This window comes from Ornithodoros turicata, unplaced genomic scaffold (genome assembly GCF_037126465.1).
Source record: "Ornithodoros turicata isolate Travis unplaced genomic scaffold, ASM3712646v1 Chromosome65, whole genome shotgun sequence".
NCBI lineage: Eukaryota > Metazoa > Arthropoda > Arachnida > Ixodida > Argasidae > Ornithodoros > Ornithodoros turicata.
This window is the reverse complement of record NW_026999387.1, coordinates 553,777-578,705: the sequence shown is the minus strand read 5'-3', so window position 1 is coordinate 578,705 and position 24,929 is coordinate 553,777. Positions and strand designations below refer to the sequence as shown.

Sequence of the window (24,929 nt, the reverse complement as noted above, 5' to 3'; positions counted from 1 at the left end):
TCTAAAATAGTCACCGACAGAGGCCGCCAGTTCGAAGCGCACCTTTTCGCCGCCTTCGCGACGCTCTTGGGAACATCTCGCAGCCGCACAACCGCCTATCACCCTGCTTGCAACGGCCTTGTAGAACGGTTACACAGGCAGCTCAAGGCAGCCATCATGGCTCACGCAGACCCTACCAACTGGGTTGACATCGTTCCCATCGTACTCCTCGGAGTCCGTTCTGCCGTCAAGCAAGACCTCTCGTGCAGCAGTGCTGAGCTTGTATTTGGCACCACGCTTCGACTCCCGAGCGAATTCTTCCATCCGTCAGCTCAGCCCTCCACAGCCGCACCAGAATACCTTGATCGCCTCCGCCATACCTTCGCTCAGATTCGTCCGACGGATACCCGCGTACCCTCCAACCGCCCGCATCACGTTCCCCACGAATTGGCCACGGCGTCTCACGTGTACCTTCGAACGGATGCCACCCGGAAGTCCCTTCATCCTCCATATTCTGGTCCGCACCTCGTCTTGTCCCGTTCACCCAAGCATTTCACCATCTCGGTAAACGGCCGAAAGGACACAGTCAGCATTGACCGCCTGAAGCCCGCCCACGTCGACAACGACCGCGCGCCGGTAGTGTCTTGCTTGAGGGTGATCGCCATGTATGTGCTGGAACGTGTCGATAAGTATATCTTGGGTAGCCGTCATTTCTCTTCCGAAGAGGAGAAAGTGTGGAGTGTACCCTGTTGACTCATGGACGCTTGAACGGTATGCCATCAACATGAGCGGAAGCTGATTGTCCCAGTCGGTCCCATCTTCACCCACGTACAGGCTCAGCATGTTGATGAGCGTGCGGTTGAGCCGCTCTACCAGCCCATCTGACTGCGGGTGGTAAGGGGAGGTTCTGGTCTTGCTGATTCCCAAGATGGAACACATTTCCCGGAAGATATTACTTTCGAAGGTGCGGCCCTGGTCCGAATGTTATATCCGTTTATCCGTTTCGCCTCCATCGCGGTTCCTTCCGCCAGATGCACGTTTCGACCAGGTCCACATCGACTTGGTCGGCCCGCTTCCTCTGGCCAAAGGCTACCGCTACCTGCTCTCGTGCATCGACCGCTTTACCCGCTGGCCGGAGGTAACGCCGATTCCTGACATCACGGCAGAGACGGTGGCCCACGCATTCCTCTTCTCCTGGGTTTCCCGATTCGGCGTCCCGTCCACTGTAACCACGGACAGAGGACGCCAGTTTGAATCGTCCCTCTTCCGTCACCTGTGCAGCGCCCTCGGAACCCATCACATCCGAACCACGGCCTACCATCCGGCTGCCAACGGCCTGGTCGAGCGCCTTCATCGGCAGCTCAAGGCGTCCCTCCGCGCCACTGACCACGGCGACACAACCTGGCCCGAGCGTCTACCCTTCGTCCTGCTTGGCCTTCGCGCCGCGATCCGCCAGGATGACTGCAGCGCGGCCCACATGGTCTACGGGTGCCCGCTCCGCCTTCCCGGAGCATTCTTCACCCCATCGGCCCCGCTCGTGCACGACCCTTCCTCCTACATCGACCGTCTCCGCCAGGTCTTCCGGGGCCTCAAGCCCACGCCTACCCGCTCCGCTCCCGCAACACGCGTGTTCGTGAGCCCCGACCTTAATCAAGCCACCCACGTCTTCGTCCGCCGGGACTCTGTGCGCTCCAGCTTGCAGCCTCCCTATGACGGCCCATATAGGGTCATCTCGCGAGCCGGGAAGTTTTTCCGCCTCGATCTTCCGCGGGGACCTGACACTGTGGCCATCGACAGGCTCAAGCCCGCATTCCTGGAGTCGGCACCTCTGGTATCACCCGACCCGCCCTCCCTACGTCCGTGCTCAGCTCCTGTCTCCAGCATTCCTCCCCCTCCACGTCGAGTGCATTGGGCGCCGCAGCTCGCACACTACGAGCCGCCCGCCGCCTCGGGTCCGGCTCCTGCACTCCTTGGCCTCGGCGCCCGACCTTTCCGCCAACCTCGGCCCTCCTCGCCAGCTTTGTCATCCGCCACAGGGGGAGCCCTGTAGCAGCAGCGTCATAATCATCACCAGCACTCCACCAGCTCTTCGCCTCCCAGCCGGCCACCGCCACTTCCACCGCTTGAGGCTTCTGTGGCACCGCTCCGCCTGCCGCCTTTCTCCATCTCCGACCCTCAGCTGTGGTTCGCGCAGGCGGAGGTTCTCTTCGACGGACGCCGCGTCACTTCTCAAGCCTCAAGGTTTGGCTACGCCATCGCAAACCTTCCTCCCGAAGCTGCGGCGGAAGTTCGCGACCTAATCATCCACCCTCACCCCGAATTACCCTACGACACCTTAAGGGACGAGTTAATTCGCCGCACATCGGCTTCGGAGGAGCGGCGATTGCAGCAGCTTCTGAACAGGGAAGAGCTCGGCGATCGACGGCCCACACAGCTACTACGCCGCATGCGCGACCTCGCGGGCAGCCCTACCACGGACGACTCACTACTACGCGAGCTCTTCCTACAACGTTTGCCCCACAATGTACGCATGATCCTGGCCGCCGGCGAAAATTCCCGCCTGGATGACTTGGCGAAGATGACGGACCGTATTCTGGATTTTGCTGGCCTTCCATCACCAGGAGCCGTTGCCGCCCTGGCCCCCCGCACCTCCCCTCCACCGGTGGACGTTGCAATCAATGCCATCAGCACGTCGCTCCAGCAACTCCAGACTACGGTGGCCGCCCTGGTGAACCGGGTGGACGCCATTCCCCCGCAGCGACCACGTTCCCCTCGGCGCCCGTTTTGCCGTCGCTGCTCGCCATCCCGTCAACGGTCTCCTTCGCCCTATCAGCACCACTTCTGCTGGTATCATCGAAAATTCGGCGATGCCGCAAGGAACTGCCAGGCCCCTTGCTCGTGGCCGGGAAACGCTCCCCCCAACCATTAACGGCTGGCATGGCTGGGGGCGACAACAGCCGGCTCTTCCGGATCACGGACCGCGTGTCCGGCTGTCGCTTCCTGGTGGATACCGGGGCTGACGTGAGCGTCGTTCCACCAACCCCCGCAGAAAAACGACACCGACAACCAGACTTGGCTTTGCAGGCCGTCAACAAGTCCACCATCTCAACTTACGGTCAACGCTCCGTCACCCTTGACCTCGGCCAAGGACTTGTTGCATGAGCCTCTGAAAGGTGGCAGGAGCATTGCAGAGACCGAACGGAAGGACGTTGAACTCGTACAGTCCGTAATGTGTCGTGAACGCTGTATGGTTTCGTGACGCGGGGTCCATCTCGACTTGCCAGTACCCCGATGCGAGGTCTAATGTGCTGAAATGAGTTGCACCGGAGAGAAGCTCAAGCGTATCGTCTATCCGTGGCAGGGGAAATGCGTCCTTGTAGGTCACGGTGTTGAGACGTCTGTAGTCGACGCAAAACCTTTTGGTGCCGTCTTTCTTTTGCACTAGGACAATGGGCGCTGCCCAAGGGCTACTTGACGGTCGAATAACGCCCATGTCAAGCATCTCCGTTATTTTCTGCTGGACGAGCTCACGGTAGTGCGGCTGTATGCGCCGAGGATTCTGTTTGATCGGTGAGTTGTTGCCAGTCTGTATGTGGTGCCGAACGACGCTGGTCCGGCCGAGGTCAGAGTCACCTTGGGAAACCACGTCCTCGAATCGGAACAACAGGTCGGTGAGTCGTGCGCCAAGGTTTGCATCGACTGTGATCGTCGTCTTTACGAGAGCGGCTATACGTGCCCGGGTCCACGGAGTACGCGGAGCCGGGGAGGTATGATGAGCAGCTGCGTATGGGAGAGGAGGGGCGGTCGGAGTTTCGGAAGGGTGGTCATCGAGGTGATTGATGACACCCAAGTGGCCAAGCGTGGTGCCCTTGTAAAGGATCTTGGGTTGGTCGGACACGTTGGCTACACAGACGGGAATTGGTGCAGCACCGTTGACGACCGCCGTGGCAGCGAGGACACCTTTGGTTGGGAACAGGTCCGACCGCGGCTCAAAGACTGCGCCAGGGCAGGTTCCAAAAGCGGGGTCGGTGCCGTGAGAGGATACGACAGCGGCGAGGAAAATCTCCGTCTGGGGGGGCACAGTGATCGTCGCAGCCAGAGAAACAGGAAGTTGACCCCCAGAAAGTAGACCCGATCCTCGTCGGGAGGGTTTATTCCAGTGGCGGTTGCCACCAAAAACGAAAGTGGAAGAACGTGCAGCGTGCAGGCCGCGGCTTAACGATGGCGATGTGGGCTGCTACACTTCAAGTCGAAGGTGTCCGCTGCTTCTTCCTGTACAGGCTCCCCCGTCACTCTTGTATCTCTGACACACTATATCGCTTTCCCGATGTTTCAGGCTTCAGACTTATGGGCCACTACTACGACTTACTTATAAAAGTAGAAGAGTAGTGGAGAAGTTGTGTACTAGTTTATCTGTTATGGATAATGACAAACTGATGACCTATCCTGATGATGTACCTAACTTGTTCCATGATCACTTCAGTGATATAATAAATCGAGTTATCTCAATTACGAGCGCAGTGCAGGCGGCTTTCTTACCCCCTTCAAACCCGGAAAGCTTCCTTCTTGAACTGTCTACGCCTCCGGAGGTTTTTACAGTTAAAAATTATCTTAATGTGACTATGAAACTATGTGATTATGTTTTCAACAGAAAGAAAACATTTTTCTGACTCTAGAACCAAAATTTTACTTTCGTCATGCGCCGTGTAATCTCAAGAGCGAATTTAAATGGGGCGGCGAAGGGAGCACAGCTGGCGCCGCGCCATGGCGAGCTGCCGCGCGGAAACACAGCGGACAACTTGACGGAACAACGGTCGAGTGACGTGTCGTGGTCCCGACAGGAGCATGCGCCGTAGGATACCGCATACGCGCTCATCGGGACTGGAAATATTCATGACGCCAGCTTCCGCGCGATGGTCGCAGCATGTCACAGTCGCATGCTGTGGCATCCTGATGGCCGACATACCGAGACGATATTGGATGGTTGGTTGCCCCAATTCATATCAACGTTCACCGGGCGTCCAATGTCATATGCTTCCCAGTGACACGACGGACAGCTTTAGATGACACAAAGCAGGTGGAACCGGAATGGAAAGATGGTGCGGTGCCGAGCGAACATTTCCATGATTGCGATTACGAAAGGGACGCTGAATCCCTTCAACGTACTGGACACCGACCTCAGTGTCGTTTGAAACAAAGCGTCCACAATACTTGTCCACTCCGGGGAAAGATCATCCACTTAAACGGCGCAAAAGTGTGTGTACTTTTCGTTATTAGGGCAAACAAGCAGTCCATGTGGTCCAAATGGCATAACAGATTTCATGATTGTATAAATGGGTTAATTCTCATCTGTGCAACTGGAACCTCACGACCGCTTACCGTACGCAAGACAGAGAGCGACAGAGCAAAGAAAAAGACAAAATAGAAGTTACCTAACCTAGTCACTCAGGTGGTACAGCTCTGCTGATACAAATGAATTCGCTTAGCGTAATCCTTAAACCATACTTTGACATAATATTTATGTAACATATTGAACATGTGTACTGCGACACACTATTCAGAGCAGACAAATGCTATGCAGCCTCCTTTCAAATTCCTCTTTGCAGCAGTGTCTTGCCTACCTTTCGGGATCTGTATACTGGACACCAGTGGATACCAACGGCCTTCCAGACATTATTCTGTTGTTTATTTTCCTCCGCCGTTAATGCACGACTTGCATACACAATACCCACATCTCTGTTGTTCTGAGTTTGAGACAGGACAGTCCCGATAGCTACACCGGAAGCATCACTTGCCATAGTAGCAAGGGCTGGAAGCGTCCAAGTGGAAGTGGAAGTGGAAGTGGTTCATGCACGGACGGTCTGGAATGAAGATTCACATTCAGGGCTCCATGTGAAGATTCCAGTTCGAACTATGGCTTGTAGGGAACAGCAATCTTCGAGGAATGTCGGATGAATCGTCAATAAAAGTTTACAGCTTGTAGAGAAGTCTAAAGTTCCTTTGTCGTAGTGGGCTTAGTCGCTTCCCCGCATGAGACAAAACAAATCAGAGGAACTTGATCGATTCCATGCCGAATCGGCACGTTTCTAAGGAAACCTTCAAGCCACTGGCATGTGGCAGAGCGAGAACCCCATCTAAAGGTTTATTGAATTCAGAAAAAGTTGTGTCAAAAGGTAAGATGCTATAGATATATCGTACACTGTACTTTGGATGTCGAGGCTGTGAGAAAATTCCATTAATAGGCATCTAAAATGGTGCATTGTGAATGGTTCTGTGCGGTGCATTCATAAGCCCGAAGCGCGTTCTTGTCCATTGAAATGTACCAGAATAAGTTACAAATGACGTTTTGGGCTGGTTACAAAAGCCTACGAATCTGCAAATCGGCAAACTTCAGATCAAGGGCAACAAAGACTAGCCAGCTACCAATGTCATCCATAATGTCGTCAGCTCTAGGAACAGGTTCAATGACAGACTGAGTCATTGGTTAAGAGGAGCCGATTTCGCACGCAACCTTTTTTTTTTTTTTTTCTCGTGACAAAATGACTATGGGGAAGGCAATGACTAAGGGGAAACCCCGTTATCAGCTGGAATGGGCCTGGTGACGGTGTTTTCATGAAAATAGTGGCACATAGAACTTATTTGACGTTGCAGTTCCGGATATTGTACCCTCAAGACTACGTCATATAATTTTTCCGCGTGCTCTCTGGGCACCTCATTAGACTACGGAGCACACATTTTAATGCAGCGGTGTCAAAGGCGGCCATGTTTGTTGATATTGTTTATGTACCTGTTGTGCTGGTCGTTCGAAGCTTAAAAGTATGCCGATAATTTCGCGATATTTTCGTTCGTTGACCAAACGCAAAGTAGTTATTTGTTGGTTGCACGTAGCTAAACTGTGTTTAAGCAAGCATTGTATTAGAAGCTGTCTGAATGTGTTGGTTTGTACCAGAAGTGCAAGAAAGTTTTGGAAAAGAGATTCGACTTACAATGATGTCTAGATTCGACAATGATGATTATATAATGCATAAGTATGAGCGTCAAGTAATTATCTGCGCGAAATTCCCCCTAATGGATCTTTGCAAACAGCTCTCCATGTGCGCGTGTTTCGGTGAATTACGGGTATGGGTTCTCAGGAGTACTGACGTTCATAATCTTTATTTTGTATGCTCCTAGGAATAAATATATTTAACTGCGACACTAGATATGTGACGCCCTAGCCTGCTGGTTTCATGACGCCAAAAGTGTATGTGTTCGCGACCTTCGAAGTGTAGAGAGAATCATTTACACGAGTAACTCTTGAAAAACTCAATTATCTATCAAAATAACAATGCAGCGTTTGGTGCCAGTAATGGTCAGGGGATAATCGAGTCACACCAACTTTACATTTTCAGATGATGAAACCCTGCAGCAGAAATTCGAGAGCGCGAAGCTAAAAAGCGCCAATAGTGACGGTAAAGAAACTCATGTGTATGCTTACTTGTACGCTCATGTACCGTATAGCTTGCACTTTATTTTTTGTACAATATTAAAGAAAAGAGGTTGTTAATATTGCGCTGCCAGTGCTATGGCCCAGTCAACACAAATTGTTGGTAGAATGCAGAATTAACGTTAACTCCGTTGTTGTTGTTGTTGTTTGTTGTTGTTTGTTTTTGTTGTTGTTGTTGTCGTTGTCGTTGTTGTTGTTGTTGTTGTTGTTGCTGTTGCTGCTGCTATTGTTGTTGTTACTACTACTACTACTACCTCATCACCTGAAAAAGTGCGGGGGCATCTTGTGGTTCTGATGATGCAAGGTCATCTTAGGGTTCTCATGACTCTATCCTGTACAGATGTTGTACTGGACGTCTCAGTATAGAACGACCAGAGGTCCTGCGGAGGTACGATCAGATTGTTCCACCGGAACCGGGGAAGACTTCCTGTACTATCCCAATTCGCCATTGCAAGCGACTTCGGTTTGTTTCTTGAATTGGTGCGACGTCTCCGGCCTTTATAGTCTTGAAGTATGATGACGCCATCATACATCTGCTTCAGGTCTTGCGTTTTCATTATTTTCTTTGTTACGTGCACGTATCGCTGTTTAGCGATGCGTTCGCTGGTACCGAGCGGTACCTGTGATTTCCATGGGAGGGCCACGCAGTAACGATTGTCCTTGAGGCCTATGGTTTGTTGGAATTCGTACCATGTACTGTTAAAGTCCGGTTCATCGCTTTCGTCAGCACGAATGCCAATACTGTCCAGGCTCCAGATGTTGTTCATCAAGTCGTTGACCTCGTTTTGCACCCTGTCCTTTACGTGCAAAACAGTAAGAGTGTTGCAGTTCACCTGCATTATGCCATTCGTAGGAGAGCAAGGGCCTTGAAAAGTTCACCCAAGAATCGTCTCCAAAGCTCAGAGTCCTTGGCAAATGTTTTGGGTTTTCCCCGCTGCAAAATCACAGTAGTGGTCCGATCCGATAAGGATTTCGATTCGTTGGGGGATCAGCCGCTGTAGAAGTGTCACCAAGTACGAGTCCATTTTCTTGCATGTGCTCCACGATTTCCGTTGGGGGCACAGCCAGAGTTTGTGCACGCATCCTGTAGACTACGAGTGCGACGATAGCGTGATAGCTGTCTGCCGGATAATTGGAACTTACGTTTAGTTTGACAGCATCGATGGTTTGTGGACGTCGAGGACTGTGACCGAAGGCACCAATTGGACTGATTCTGTACGTATCTGCCTGCAGCCTACGGTTTCAGACAACGTTCTGGCAATGAATGTGCGTTGACTTCCGCCATCAAAAATGAGTCGAGTGTGTAGATGTGGCTTTTCCCTGTGCCCATGTTGTTGCGGTTTGCAGCAAGACATAAGGAAGAGGGCCAGCGTTGTTTACAAGTGCTTTGAGCGTTACGTTGGTTGTGAAGTCTCGGGGTTATGTACCGTGGACGAGGGCTTGTAGATAGGGTCGCACATGCTGGTGGCGTGTCGGCCAGAGCAAGCCTTACACTTTGGATGGCTACGGCATTGTTTGGCGGAGTGGTTTGGCTTCGTGCAGCGGAAGCACAAACGATGTTCGATCAGCAATTCCTTTTTTTTTTGGTCGAGGAGTTTTGAGACCCTACAATCGGAAGTTATATCTCCTGTGACGCCGCAGAGGAGACATGGCTGTCGTTCCCATGAGTATGAGGTGCTTTGAAGGGTCGTTATTGGCGGAACGTTGTGTAACTTCGAACATTGGTTTGTCTTTGTCTGGTCCCGTAGATGGCCATGTTCCGTCATTCGTAGAGCGAGTTCTTCACGGTATTTCACTTCTGTTGCAAGAAACTGTATCAACGACTCGAGCGCCTTTCTATGGTATATTGCACCAGTTGCTTCGTTCAACGCAAGATTTCGGTCTTGTGCACCCAGTATACGGTTAACCTGTAATATATCAGGCGGTATTGCTCGCAATCAAAGTGGGTATAACATGGAGCAATAAGAATCCATGGTTGTGCATAAGCAATCCAGTCCTCGTATGTGCGCTTGCGCTGAATCGTATAATTTACGTAGACCGGATACGAGTATGGGCTCGAGGTCAGCAAGTCTTTGAAGATCTTTTTGAATGAGTAGATTGTCATTGCCGCAACGATCACGTAGAATGGCGATTGCCGTGTCATCAGTACCGGCGGATAGCTGTAGACCCATGACTGCCGATGCGGCTTCACCCTTCAATGCACTCATGACATAATCCATTTTGTCAGTTGCCGATAGGTTGTCGTTATCGTGAATCGCCGACTGAAACTGGCTCCAAAAGAACTGCGATTGCTCTCTCCGGCCATCAAATTGCAATAATTCAAGCTTTTGAAGTCGAATTGATCCACGATTGCTATTTGACGGAGGCGCTAAGGTCGGAGGAGGTTATGGGTGCGTGAACGACTCGTTATTAGTTGAAAGTGTAGACTGTGGTATTGTAGCCGGTGAACTTTGCATCCTTGCAACGAGTTTTTTTTAGTCTTGAACGTAATACTTGCCAGTCGATTTTGATATTCAAGCTGACGTGTATATTCGGCCTCAAACTCATATTCCGTCAATTGCGGCTCGATTTGTGTATCAATTTCAAGAAGCGTGACGTTAGCTTGTTAAGTCGTTTCATTCTTTCCTCAGTGGGATGCACATCTTGATTTGTCTTGGTAAGGAATCCTTCAAGGTTTTTCACTAAAGTGTTTACCAGAAGGCGAAGAACGCTTCGCTTCTTGAGTATCTGAGACTTGTCCATGCTGTACTGATGTCTTCTTGCTGTATCGGTCCTTGCGTATAAACTGTATCAGGGTCACGGCAGCATCTTTTGAAGACTGAGCAGGGCAGAGCATAGACAACGAACGTTTAATGGCTGCGAATATGGAATGAAAGATGAACTGTGAACGTGGGACGACTCATCACATGAGACAGTGATTCACCATCCTTCATATCAACGCTGGAGCAGGTGTATAGAGTCAACAGCGAAGACGACGAAAGTAACATACAGACCCAGACAGGGACCATCCAACTTTCAACTTATAATCATACGATTAAAGGTGATCACCATCGAGTTGAACGTGCGATGTTTTCTGTCTGTCTCTGTGTTGCTTTCGTCGTTTTCGGTGCTTCTATGTACGAACCGGTCTCGTTCGTCTCTTAGAGAATAATCGTCTGTTGCAGGTCAATGGCATTATGGCAACAACTTTCCGTGACTAACCAATGCAAGATAACCTGCACTAATACGGAGCCCAGACTATGACCAGTACCATTGCACGGCTGTTCATGAGGTTCGGGACAACTTTTTTTTCTTTTTTGCTTGTGGGCCACGCGGTCCGCATGGCAGCTTCGAATGGAGTAGCGGTCCTGTACGAGCCATGACACCCAACTTACGCACTCAACCAAGAGTGTACGCTGAAAATCGCCCAGGTAGGAAATAATAATATTAAGGTGGTGGTGGTGGTGGTGGTGGCGGTGAAAGGGCTCGCCGTTGTCGGCCTCACGTATGTGGGCAACGTCATGACTGACGCCCTGGGGAAATGTGCGTCCTGGGCCGACTTCTAGGGGAACTGAGCCGACATATGTCTGAAAGCGTCTGAGGAAAACCCAGGAAAAACCCCATTAAAAAACCATAATAATAAGGCATTCGAAAGGCGTGACCAAATCGGGTGTCGTGGAGCTACCACTTGCAGTAGTGCTTTCTTTTCTTTTCCGTTTCTTCCCTAACGCTATGGGCTCTCTCTGCAATCAAATAAAACATGGCCCATACGATGTCTTTGCCATGCATGACGGCTTTCCTAGCGAGTGCTGTCACGTGAAACGGGAGGACATTTTCGAACTACCGCAACGAACAGGAAAAGGGAGACTGTTGATCCGCGCAAAAGTAATAGTCGAAATAGAGAGGGCTGTAGACACTTTTGCCGACAGATCAGACATGCTGCTCCTAAATGCATCAAGTAAAGCTGTAGAAACGTACATGAGCAGTTGGAGGGAACCGAATAAACTATACTAAAGGCAGGGGATACGAACATCAATGCGAATTAACAGCCCCAGGGTAGAAAATGCGCGGCCGGAAGTGGCACTTCATTTTTGAGAATAGAACGGTGGGAAGGAGCCCGAATCGGCGATCAAGAAGCTCATTCGACGCAAAGAGAAGGGAAGACGGCGTCTATGTGGGAGGGCACTCAACTTCGGCAAGTCTACTGCAAAGACCCCAATTTCCGAAGCATCGCGGGAGACAGAGGCTACGGCGCAGGGTCCATCAGGACAGAACGATATACATTGCAAAATGGGTATAAGGATACCTAGACAGCGATCTGAGGACCTTGAAGAGGCTACCGCAGAGCAAAGCGAAACGAAACTGTGGCACGAAAAAGAAAGGATTGGGATCCCTTCAACATATGTGCACAGTATTTGACAGTCGCACCTTTCAAGTACAGTCGCGTTGTGAACGACATAGAGTATCTGAAAAGCTTCAGAAACAGCCCTCACGTGCAATATGAACTAGACCACGAAAATGAAGCATTCCAGCTGAAGTACCCAAATCTCAAGGTGAAGAAATTCGGAGTGGTTGTCAATCCTGAGTCACCATTGTTATGCACAAGCACCAACCAGCCCATAAACGGTGACCGACTTTTGGAAGTGAAGTGTCCTTCGTCAGCGAAGAAATATGACACCATAGATGGAGATTCGAGGCATCATGGAGTCGGAGTTAAACTCCACAAAGGAAGCCTGCAACTACCCTGGTCTCATAAATATTTTTATCAGATACAGACGCAGCTGAATATCACTAAGCGACGGTTCTGCTAACTTGCCGTATGGTCACCATCAGACCTCAATGTCCTCAAAATTCATTAACATGAAGTCTTCTGGGCGAAGACACCTCCGGAGCTGAAGGACTTCTATTTGGAATACCTACTACCAGAACTTATCGATCCAAGGGTGGAAAGAAACATGACACTGAGGAATGAAGCAAGTATACACTATGAACACCTTGATGTGTTATAGATGCATATGCATTTGTTGTTGTTCCTTTCTTTGTTGACATCATCGTCATCCCCGTTAGTGTTCACATGTTGCTGAATGAAGAAAGGTGAAGCTAACACAAAAGTTCAGTCCGCCATAGTTCTGTATAAATCAAGGGCTTTAGAGCTTTCCATGGTGGAAATACCGTTCCGATTCGTAAATAACGCAATAACGTGCAACGCACTGCAAAGTTATGTACGGTAGCGCAGCTCAACTATCCTGATTTATTTTATGTCACCTTAAGTGTTAGTTTATACACGCTCAAGAAAAATGTCAATCTTTGGATCAGTCCTAGAACTAGTGTGCATTTTGCGCTGAGTCAGTTCAAGACTTCCTTCCTTCGTGATATCACATGGTGACACTTCTTCGCCTGGGAGAGCGGGGGCAATTTTTACGACGGGCAAGAACAGGAGGAGCGCTAAAACCCGCAGTGAGTTAGTGCATTTTATGTCTCCGAACATAAGTGTGGCGGCGGCTAATCCCACCTGTACGTGATGAAGTTATGGTAGTTAGGAGAAACTATCGGTACAATTACTATGGATATGTCGACAATGCATAAAACTATCGATTCTTAGTTGATGGCATAAAAACTGTATATAGTATCGATAACGAACGGTACTAGACTATGGACAGTAATGTCGAATTTTTCTTTTTTTGCTAGCTTCCGTTCTCACTATGGACGACTTTGTACCTGCCTTCGTCTTCCCACTCTCGCCACAGCTATAGCTAGCAACACAGTAAAAAGAGTGAACTTAGAAAGGGATGACAAAGAGACCGGGTGCTGTCCGGATACTCGGTTTGCACGAGAGTGTGACTACTTTGCCACTTTTTATTAGTTGCGCTAGAGTTCCAGTTGTTCTATGACACATTTAGAATTATTTCGACATTTAAGCTAATGGTAGCTGTTTTTTTTGTAATATTTTCCTCGTGTTGTCCATGTAGAATAGCTATTGTGCTTGTGGTAGGTACCGTCGGAGACAGACGGTATATAGTTCTCGCGATATTTCACAATCGATAGTACTACACGGGTAGTCTTACGATGCTTTGCGGTAGTAGACTATTGATAGCACTATCGATAGTTTTATGGAACAACTTAACATGAAGTGAACACTGAACAAAACCGAACTCCCTTCGCCAGTCAACTTCCCTATGTTTGTGCAGGACTACCCTTTTCCTCGAACGTGAGATTTTTGCGAGGATCCATTTGACATTTGTTAGAAAAAGATAAAAAAAAAAACTGCGTCACTCATGCGAACGCGCACTCGCACTTCTTTGTCATTTACAGTCACCCTTTTGGAGGCAGGTAATATTACGCTGGACCACCCCTAATTTCAGAAAAATGTCAATCAGGTCCCAGGATCTGCCCAAAAAACAAAACAAACCTGTTTAGGGAGTCTGAGCAGGTAAACAAAAAAGTAATATTTCTCGTCCCGCTATATAGCTACCCGCAGGACCTGAATGGCTCTTCACGGACAGTCCGAGAATGGCATCCTCAGGACATTCTGGGGATAACCTCGAACGACGAGGACACGATGACACCGTGAGGACATCTGAGGGCCGCTTGTGTTCTTGATGTAGCTCATGGGAGGGCAAGATGATCAGGGCAGCCTCTTATCCTTAACGCACAGGAAGCGGCGAAGTAAAACCTCTGTCGTTCCAATGACCATTCATTACACTCAACGTAAAGACTTTCAATCGGGTAGGTGCGGATTGCGTTCAGAACCAGATGAAGTCCTTGATGATGACTATGACCAAGACATCTAAGGACCGATTCACGTGCTGAACCATATACCACAGACCGATAGTCGAGTCTTGAACGAACCATGAACACTCTGAAGAGTTTCCCGGTGCGCCCCCATGGCCTGGGTTACAGTAACTTTCAAGAGGTTTAAGGTCTTTGTACATATTGCTTTTAAGTATGTAATTGGAGACAAGAAGGTTAGGTTATTATCGATGTTAAGAACATGAAACTCTCTATCTCGAGGGAGAGGGACACAACAAGCAATGGAGAGACTTGGGAAGCCGTATAAGGATTAAAAACAATTGCTATTTTTACTCCATTAAAAATAGCGGGAAGCACTAAAATATATTTACAGTTACAGTTAGGGTTCGACGTTTCGGCAGTCAGCGCTGCCTTCAACAGGCAAGTGACCCACTCCCCGGTATATCTGACAAGGAGCTTGCGGTTGCCTGGAAGAAGCTCCAAGGCAGTGTAATCGATTCCTATCCGAACAGCCATCTGATATCCATAAAACATATTGCCATTTCTTCGTTTCTTTGCACTTTCTATATTATGGCACATTATAGTATATTATGGCATTATACAATACAACTTTCGCAAGCTCCCGACAAACTTAGATTATGAACGTTAGATTATGTGTGCGACCTTTCAGAAAATCTGAATGCACGCTGTGTTCTATGCCTGATGCTTACATTACAATACAGAACACACACGGCTTCCGTAAATGCACTGTTTTCCGGAAGAATCGAATAGACGCTGTACGTTCGTCCGGAGGTGTTGCGAGTTTCTCGCAGAACCATCCACCTTGCAAAACACGTTCCACTAAAAACGAAACTTGAAGCAGTGGCTGTTCAAATTTGTGTTAATAAAATCTTCACTGTTTGCATCTGCCATCAGTGATGGCTGAACAGAAACAATGGAAGATTTACTTTACGAACTTCCATCGCCATATCTTTCACTTGATGACTTCGATGTCCGTAATCCATTAAGGCATAGTCAAAAATATGACAGAAGAGGAAATATGATGGAAACAATATTGCTTTCAGGATCAATTTGTTAGCTCAACACAGGAGCACCACCGCATGCAAACAGTGCCACACAGTCCTTTCCAGTAACCGACGTCTCTTTCTGTCGTTCGCGTCGGTTCCCGCACATTGAGTGCACAGTTAAGGCCAACCCTGAGGTAGTGATGACTTTCCCTTTGTCTTCAAGTTACACCACAGTATATACACATTAACAACACAAGCCAGATGAAGATGAAGATGAACAACACAAGGACCACGGTGGAAATTGTCCGTAGCAGATTGATATCTCTTCCAGCGGAAACTGACTCTCCCTGTGGGGTCTTTAACAGGTATGGATGTCAATCAGGCTAATGATCTTCATAACGAGCCCTGAGACTGGGGAGTAAACAGCAAGATCTCAGCAAGATAAATTATCACCAGCTGTCCTGCTTCGCCGCCGCTCTTTGCGTTCCAGACTAATGATGTTATTCCAGCCACACTTGAAAGCAGCTATTTATCCATACTGCAAGCATCCGGTCGTATCCCCAAGCGCCCAAAGTATTGCTGGACAAGCGAGTGTGAGAAGGCACGAAAGGAACAAAACCGGGCGTGGGGTCCCTCACTGCACAGAACTTGCTTGTTTTTAAAAAGCACGAGGTAAAGCGAGATAGACTCGGAAAGTAGCTCAGAAGGAATCGTGGTTGTGTGTTGTTATTGACGTCATAGAAATGCTCGTTTCCTACTAAACAAAGTTTGGGAGAGGCAGCGAAATACTAAGGTTGAGTGTCGTATAACTTTGCAATCCCTCTTCCGCAAATCTATGGGTCTCCGTCTGGCAGTTTGGAAGCCCAAGCAAACGGCATGGGTCAACATTTTCGGAGCGTTCTAAACATTAGAGTAAAGAGATCGTCTCTCTCTTTCTCAGCATATATTGTATATAGAGAGCAGCATATTGTATATAGAGAGCAGCATATTGTATATAGAGAGAGTCAGGGCGATAGGGGTCAGGACAAAAGGTATTTTGTAAATAAATTAATTCTTGTTAACTTTGCTGTAATCTGCCGTCCACGTCTTATTATTTTACTTATATATGAGCGAAAGGGAAGGGGACACAGCGATGGATTTGAGGTGTTAATAGCATACAAAGAAAGGGTTATTTTACATAATTTAAACACTATTGAGGAAATGGGGAAGAGTGGACGTTTCGGAGGGAAGTTCCTCCTTCTTTGAGACAGAAGAGGCAGCAAGACTGTCTACAGCTTTTATGGATTCAGCTTGCCGACGTACTCTTGTGTATTCGCGCCACTTGGCGTTCGTCGATGAGTCACGTTTTGGAAGGTTCGTTTGTCGCTATCCGGTGTGGTGTCACCGCCTTGACGTTCCGGGATCTTCTGAAATCAGAGCTGGAGGTAATCGTCTTTCCTCCAAAGGCGTCGTCCGTGGTGAAATGATTACCTGGGAGTCCGGGGTTTAGGTCATCGTGTTTGGGAGTCTTAGGTGGCCTCCTCGGGAAGTCGTCGTTTGGGGCGTTGTGTTTCTTGTGGCCCTGTTGCTTCATCAATAGTCCGTGTAAGGCAAAGTCATCTATCGGGTTTTTCCGTAGCATTGTCCGTAGTGCGGGGATGTCCTCCAGCCTTATCTGAAAGACAAGAAGAACTGGGCGAGACGAAGGATAGCTAATTGTTTAAGTTTCTAACTGTTGACAGTACACCGGGATCTTCACTGATTACGGATTTAAGCTTATAAATCAAATATGACTCGCGTTGCTCCTTGCATCGCATCTGTCAGAATTGAAATTTGATTCAAGAATACAAAGGGAGAGGTCATTTATTGAGTGTCCGGGCTGTTTGCAATGGCGGGAAAGAGGAAGCTTCGGCTTCTTGCTAACCTCTGATCTGTGGTTATTAAACCTGATTCTGAAGGATGTTTCACATTGTCCCACATACTGACATTCACATGCTTTACACTGAATGACGTAGATGATGATAGAGGAATTACAGTCTCAAATCAAATCTCCGTTGATTTTGATGGAAAATTTGAATTTGTGCTTTTGACAATCTGGGTGCTTTGCATTAGCCTGCAGATTTGACATCTGCTGCCGCCACAAGGGCGACAGCCGGTCAGAGAAGCGTCCGGTTTGTTAACTTTTGAGATAGCTAGGAAATTCTGTTGGTTGGGAGCGTGCCTGTACGTAACGCGTGGCGGTTAGTGAAATATCTGCCCCATCCGTTTCGTGGTTTCCGCCATTTCAAACAGCCCGGACATTCAATAAATGACGTCTGCCCTTTTATTCTTGAATCAAATTTCAATTCTGACAGATGCAGGGGGCAACGCAGGTAATATTTGATTTATACATTTAAATCCGCAACCAATGAAGATCCCGGTGTACTGTCAACAGTTAGAAACTTAAACAATTAGCTGTCCTCCGTCTCGCACTGTTCTTCTCTTTCAGATAAGGCTGGAGAAAATCCCGCACTACGGACAATGCTACGAAAAAAACCGATAGATGACCTCGCCTTACACGGACTATTGATGAAGCAACAGGGCCACGAGAACAACAATGCCCCAAACGACGACTTCCCGAGGAGGCCACCTAGGGCTCCCAAACACGATGACATAAACCACGGACTCCCAGGTAATGATTCCAGCACGGACGACGCCTTTGGAAGAAGACGATGACCTCCAGCTCTGACTTGGGTCTACGTGGGTCAGACAAAAACTTCTTTCCGAATTAGATTCAACAATCACCGATCGGATGTTACCAAGAAACCAGAACATACTATCGCCTACATACATACATCGCCTACTTTAGAGCGGACCAAGCTATCTTGTAAGTTACGTGTACGTTTGTAAGCGACACGTGGTGGATTAGGAAATATGTTTTTCGTGCGTTCTGACTGGAGAAGGATACTGTGGTGGCGGCTAAGTATGTTGTTAAGGTTTGGGATATTTCCGGCGAATGTTACAGTTAAGTTCACGGCATTACTTTCTGATTTGTTTTCTCTTTTCTCCAGTAAGCTTAGACGGTTTGCCTTGCGAGCTCTGTTGAGAGCATCTTGAACTAGATCGGGTGGATACTGACGACGTGCAACGTTATCTATCTAATCCAATGCAACACATGCCGGGCCCAATACGTGGGTCAGACAAAAACTTCTTTCCGAATTAGATTCAACAATCACCGATCGGATGTTACCAAGAAACCTAATCTCCCAGTCTCACGCCATTTCAAACAACCAGAACATTCAATCAACGAAGCCTCAGTTTTTATTCTCCAGTCGAACTTTACCTCCGACCGCTCCCGGGAACAACGGGAATCTTACCTAATTTACAAATTCCGATCGGCCATTAACGAGGACCCTGGCATGCTGTCAACAATAAGAAGTCTAACAACCTAGATAAGACCCTGTTGCCTTTTCTCGTTTCAGCCAGATCAAGGTCCCCACTGACCCACAAGGACGATGACCCCACTCCTGGACCTGACACAGAAACGCTCTGGAATTTCCCCAATTGACAACCGCCAGGTGGCGGGAATTTCCCCCAACCGATCACGTCATTCTCAAGCCCCTTATCAGCCTCGTGGCCACATTTAGCTCTTTTGACCCGAAGAAGGCGGAGCTTCCGCCGTAACGTAGACATTCTCCCTAACTTACATGATTTTTAAGTTTTAATAAACCCTTTTTTTGTTACTTCCCCTACTTTTGTCTTCTGTCATGGCGATGTTTGAGTTACAAACATATGCTATACGTGCAGCCAAAGAGCTCCGGCTATTTTTTTTCATTTTATACTTCACTGGCTTTGCACTGGGCTTTCAGTGAGTGAGTTATCTCACCCTGACGGGAGGAATCACGTGTTACGTGACCTTCTGACGCCATCCACTCAAACGTCGCCTGCCTGCGTACTGCTGATGAGGTCCAAGAAGGCCGAAACAGCTGTCCAGTACTGGCATGGCGATGTTTGAGTTACAGACATATGCTATACGTGCAGCCAAAGAGCTCCGGCTATTTTTTTCATTTTATACTTCACTGGCTTTGCACTGGGCTTTCAGTGAGTGAGTTATCTCACCCTGACGGGAGGAATCACGTGTTACGTGACCTTCTGACGCCATCCACTCAAACGTCGCCTGCCTGCGTACTGCTGATGAGGTCCAAGAAGGCCGAAACAGCTGTCCAGTACTGGCATGGCGATGTTTGAGTTACAGACATATGCTATACGTGCAGCCAAAGAGCTCCGGCTATTTTTTTCATTTTATACTTCACTGGCTTTGCACTGGGCTTTCAGTGAGTGAGTTATCTCACCCTGACGGGAGGAATCACGTGTTACGTGACCTTCTGACGCCATCCACTCAAACGTCGCCTGCCTGCGTACTGCTGATGAGGTCCAAGAAGGCCGAAACAGCTGTCCAGTACTGGCATGGCGATGTTTGAGTTACAGACATATGCTATACGTGCAGCCAAAGAGCTCCGGCTATTTTTTTCATTTTATACTTCACTGGCTTTGCACTGGGCTTTCAGTGAGTGAGTTATCTCACCCTGACGGGAGGAATCACGTGTTACGTGACCTTCTGACGCCATCCACTCAAACGTCGCCTGCCTGCGTACTGCTGATGAGGTCCAAGAAGGCCGAAACAGCTGTCCAGTACTGGCATGGCGATGTTTGAGTTACAGACATATGCTATACGTGCAGCCAAAGAGCTCCGGCTATTTTTTTCATTTTATACTTCACTGGCTTTGCACTGGGCTTTCAGTGAGTGAGTTATCTCACCCTGACGGGAGGAATCACGTGTTACGTGACCTTCTGACGCCATCCACTCAAACGTCGCCTGCCTGCGTACTGCTGATGAGGTCCAAGAAGGCCGAAACAGCTGTCCAGTACTGGCATGGCGATGTTTGAGTTACAGACATATGCTATACGTGCAGCCAAAGAGCTCCGGCTATTTTTTTTTCATTTTATACTTCACTGGCTTTGCACTGGGCTTTCAGTGAGTGAGTTATCTCACCCTGAGGGGAGGAATCACGTGTTACGTGACCTTCTGACGCCATCCACTCAAACGTCGCCTGCCTGCGTACTGCTGATGAGGTCCAAGAAGGCCGAAACAGCTGTCCAGTACTGGCATGGCGATGTTTGAGTTACAGACATATGCTATACGTGCAGCCAAAGAGCTCCGGCTATTTTTTTCATTTTATACTTCACTGGCTTTGCACTGGGCTTTCAGTGAGTGAGTTATCTCACCCTGACGGGAGGAATCACGTGTTACGTGACCTTCTGACGCCATCCACTCAAACGTCGCCTGCCTGCGTACTGCTGATGAGGTCCAAGAAGGCCGAAACAGCTGTCCAGTACTGGCATGGCGATGTTTGAGTTACAGACATATGCTATACGTGCAGCCAAAGAGCTCCGGCTATTTTTTTCATTTTATACTTCACTGGCTTTGCACTGGGCTTTCAGTGAGTGAGTTATCTCACCCTGACGGGAGGAATCACGTGTTACGTGACCTTCTGACGCCATCCACTCAAACGTCGCCTGCCTGCGTACTGCTGATGAGGTCCAAGAAGGCCGAAACAGCTGTCCAGTACTGGCATGGCGATGTTTGAGTTACAGACATATGCTATACGTGCAGCCAAAGAGCTCCGGCTATTTTTTTCATTTTATACTTCACTGGCTTTGCACTGGGCTTTCAGTGAGTGAGTTATCTCACCCTGACGGGAGGAATCACGTGTTACGTGACCTTCTGACGCCATCCACTCAAACGTCGCCTGCCTGCGTACTGCTGATGAGGTCCAAGAAGGCCGAAACAGCTGTCCAGTACTGGCATGGCGATGTTTGAGTTACAGACATATGCTATACGTGCAGCCAAAGAGCTCCGGCTATTTTTTTCATTTTATACTTCACTGGCTTTGCACTGGGCTTTCAGTGAGTGAGTTATCTCACCCTGACGGGAGGAATCACGTGTTACGTGACCTTCTGACGCCATCCACTCAAACGTCGCCTGCCTGCGTACTGCTGATGAGGTCCAAGAAGGCCGAAACAGCTGTCCAGTACTGGCATGGCGATGTTTGAGTTACAGACATATGCTATACGTGCAGCCAAAGAGCTCCGGCTATTTTTTTCATTTTATACTTCACTGGCTTTGCACTGGGCTTTCAGTGAGTGAGTTATCTCACCCTGACGGGAGGAATCACGTGTTACGTGACCTTCTGACGCCATCCACTCAAACGTCGCCTGCCTGCGTACTGCTGATGAGGTCCAAGAAGGCCGAAACAGCTGTCCAGTACTGGCATGGCGATGTTTGAGTTACAGACATATGCTATACGTGCAGCCAAAGAGCTCCGGCTATTTTTTTCATTTTATACTTCACTGGCTTTGCACTGGGCTTTCAGTGAGTGAGTTATCTCACCCTGACGGGAGGAATCACGTGTTACGTGACCTTCTGACGCCATCCACTCAAACGTCGCCTGCCTGCGTACTGCTGATGAGGTCCAAGAAGGCCGAAACAGCTGTCCAGTACTGGCATGGCGATGTTTGAGTTACAGACATATGCTATACGTGCAGCCAAAGAGCTCCGGCTATTTTTTTCATTTTATATATATATATATATATATATATATATATATACTTGAAGGTCTTGAAGATTCAGACGGCGCCGTATTAATACACAGAAGAAATAAGTTCGCACAGAGCACCACCAAAGGAATATTTTCAGATGACTTCATTTAATTCATTTTGAAATTACACAGACACGACGTTTCGAACGGTGGACCGTTCTTTTTCAAGTGAAAAGATATAATGAGTTGGTCAAACAGAAAACACTCACTTTCGTGTGCTTCGACAGTGGTGGGGGAAGGGAAATCGCAGTGCGTTGAGGTTGCCGAAGGGAGGTCATAAATTCTGTGTGCGGGGTCCTGTCGAGTGTGTTTCGCACGTGGGTGGGGTTTTTTTTTGGGGGGGGGGGGGTCTTTCCCTAAGACGCATTTGTGTGGAAAGGACTCGTTTGCGTCGCGTAAACGGGTGTAGCTTCTTGTTGTGTTGTAGGCGTTATTATTTCTTCATGTTTTTCACAGTGGACAGCGATCCCGGGTGTTCGTTTAGTGCCGGATTGAATTTATGTATTAAAAATGATTCCTTCATTTCACGATCCCTATCGCTCTTGAATCCGGATTGTAATATGGCAATAGAGAGTTTCTCAATCGCATGTTCTGGAAGGGCCATATGCCTAGACAGCGGGAGTTCCGGTTTTGTTTTGGTGTGGGACTTGTGGTTGTTGAAGCGAATTCTGAATGATGTGCAGGTTTGTCCAATGTATTGAGCTTGGCATATGGTGCAATGTAGAAGGTATATTACGTTTTGAGTCCCACAGTCAAAAGTGCCATTGATATGGAATTTGAAGTTTGTGGTGGTGCTGGTAACATCCCGTGCTGACAACATGAGGGGACAAATTTTGCAGCGGGGTTTTTTGCAAGGCCTGCAGCCAAGGAATTCTTTTTGTTTCCTCGTGACTTTTGAGTTCACCAGTACGTCCCGTAAGTTTCGCGGTCGTCTATAAACAATCTTGGGAGCCTCTGGGAAGACTTCCCGAAGATGTTCAGATTGGTGCAGAATATTGAGATGGCGTTTCAGAATGGATCCGATGCCAGCTACATTTTGATTGTAGGTTAAAGTTAAGCTCGGCGCGCAGTACTCATCGGTTTTTGAGGGAGCTGTGGGCTGGTTGGGACCTAAACGCCGAGCTTTTTCAATTGCGTCATTAACGACATCGGGAGGATAGTTGCGATCGGTGAATGTGTGCCGTAGATCACCTAGGTTTTGTTCGAGGTCGCTGTCCTCTGTGCAGATACGCCGGTATCTGCATGCTTGACTATAAGGTAGAGAGAGTTTGCAGTGACGGGGGTGTGAGCTATTAAAGTGTAAGTATTGCTGACTGTCAGTTGGTTTTCGGTACACCTTAGTTTCCAGTGATTGGTCCCTGACTGTTACTGTGACGTCCATAAAGTTCGTAGTTGTGGTCGAATAGTTGTGGGTGAAATTGATGCTGGGGTGCGCGTTGTTGAAGTCCTGAATGAATTCCAGTAGTGAACTCTCAGTGTTGTCCCAGATTATGAATATGTCATCGATATACCTCTTATAGAGAAATGGTCTGATGTGGCACCGCGACAGAAAACATGTTTCCAATTTACCCATGAAGATGTTCGCGTAGTTTGGGGCCATTTTTGTGCCCATAGCTGTGCCATTTATCTGGACGTAGTGTTGGCCATTAAATTCGAAGTTGTTCAGCGTTAGTATAATTTCCAATAGTACCTTCAGTGTGGCGCTGTCCACGTGGTAGGGACTGTCCGACGGTGATTTCGTGTAGGCTTCCACGACCGCCTCGATGCCGTCAGAGTGGGGAATATTAGTGTAGAGGGACGCTACATCAAGGGTGACAAGGAAGCAGTTCTCAGGTAGTTTGAGGTTGCGAATGGTCTTTAGAAAATGGTTGGTGTCTTTCACATATGACTGAAGGGTGGGGGGGATGTCCTTGATGAGGTAGTCCACAAGCGTTGACAAGTTCTCTGTCACTGTGTTGTTGCCAGATATGATGGGTCTGCCTGGATTGCCCGGCTTGTGAATCTTGGGTAACATATAAAAGCGACCAGGTTTCGGAGATTGTGGAAGGAGTTGCTTATGTGTATCAGGCGTGATTTTTTTGTTATCACGGAGGTCGGTTAGGGTCCTCTCGATCTTTGACGCATAGTCTGGTGTGGGATCGCGATCAAGCCTCTCATAAAACGTTGTGTCTTCCATTTGGCGGGCTCCCTCGCGAATATATGCGTCAGTGTCCATGACCACAATAGCACCTCCCTTGTCCGCGGGTTTGATGACAATGTCCTTTCGCTTCTCAAGATCGCTGAGTGCTTTGCGTTCTTCACTTGACAGATTGTGTCGTGGGGGTCCTTTTTTGGACGTTACTTTGAGGATATCCTTTTGCACAGCTTGGATGTAATCATCGAGATGGCGGTCCCTCAGCTTCCTCAAAAACCGATGAGTACTGCGCGCCGAGCTTAACTTTAACCTACAATCAAAATGTAGCTGGCATCGGATCCATTCAGAAACGCCATCTCAATATTCTGCACCAATCTGAACATCTTCGGGAAGTCTTCCCAGAGGCTCCCAAGATTGTTTATAGACGACCGCGAAACTTACGGGACGTACTGGTGAACTCAAAAGTCACGAGGGAACAAAAAGAATTCCTTGGCTGCAGGCCTTGAAAAAAACCCCGCTGCAAAATTTGTCCCCTCATGTTGTCAGCACGGGATGTTACCAGCACCACCAGAAACTTCAAATTCCATATCAATGGCACTTTTGACTGTGGGACTCAAAACGTAATATACCTTCTACATTGCACCATATGCCAAGCTCAATACATTGGACAAACCTGCACATCATTCAGAATTCGCTTCAACAACCACAAGTCCCACACCAAAACAAAACCGGAACTCCCGCTGTCCAGGCATATGTCCCTTCCAGAACATGCGATTGAGAAACTCTCTATTGCCATATTACAATCCGGATTCAAGAGCGATAGGGATCGTGAAATGAAGGAATCATTTTTAATACATAAATTCAATCCGGCACTAAACGAACACCCGGGATCGCTGTCCACTGTGGAAAACATGAAGAAATAATAACGCCTACAACACAACAAGAAGCTACACCCGTTTACGCGACGCAAACGAGTC

The 24,929-nt window shown here is 48.3% G+C and overlaps 1 protein-coding gene across 9 annotated transcripts in view; it reads right to left on the bottom strand.

The window, feature by feature from the left end:
• The window catches only part of LOC135374478 (caspase-7-like), a 319,855-nt gene that overhangs the window by 47,878 nt on the left and 247,048 nt on the right, over window positions 1–24,929 (bottom strand). Inside the window, exons 12-13 of one of the 9 annotated variants that reach the window (XM_064607438.1) lie at window positions 16,672–16,855; window positions 16,464–16,607 (exon numbers count right to left, since the gene is read on the bottom strand). The exons of 7 other annotated variants lie outside the window; for them this stretch is intronic. In XM_064607438.1, the coding sequence (XP_064463508.1) occupies window positions 16,582–16,607; window positions 16,672–16,855 (210 nt within the window). In that variant the 3' untranslated portion in view covers window positions 16,464–16,581. Of the gene's footprint in view, window positions 1–16,463; window positions 16,608–16,671; window positions 16,856–24,929 lie in introns of those variants that run through there. One more of the 9 variants, XM_064607439.1, reaches the window with a different exon arrangement.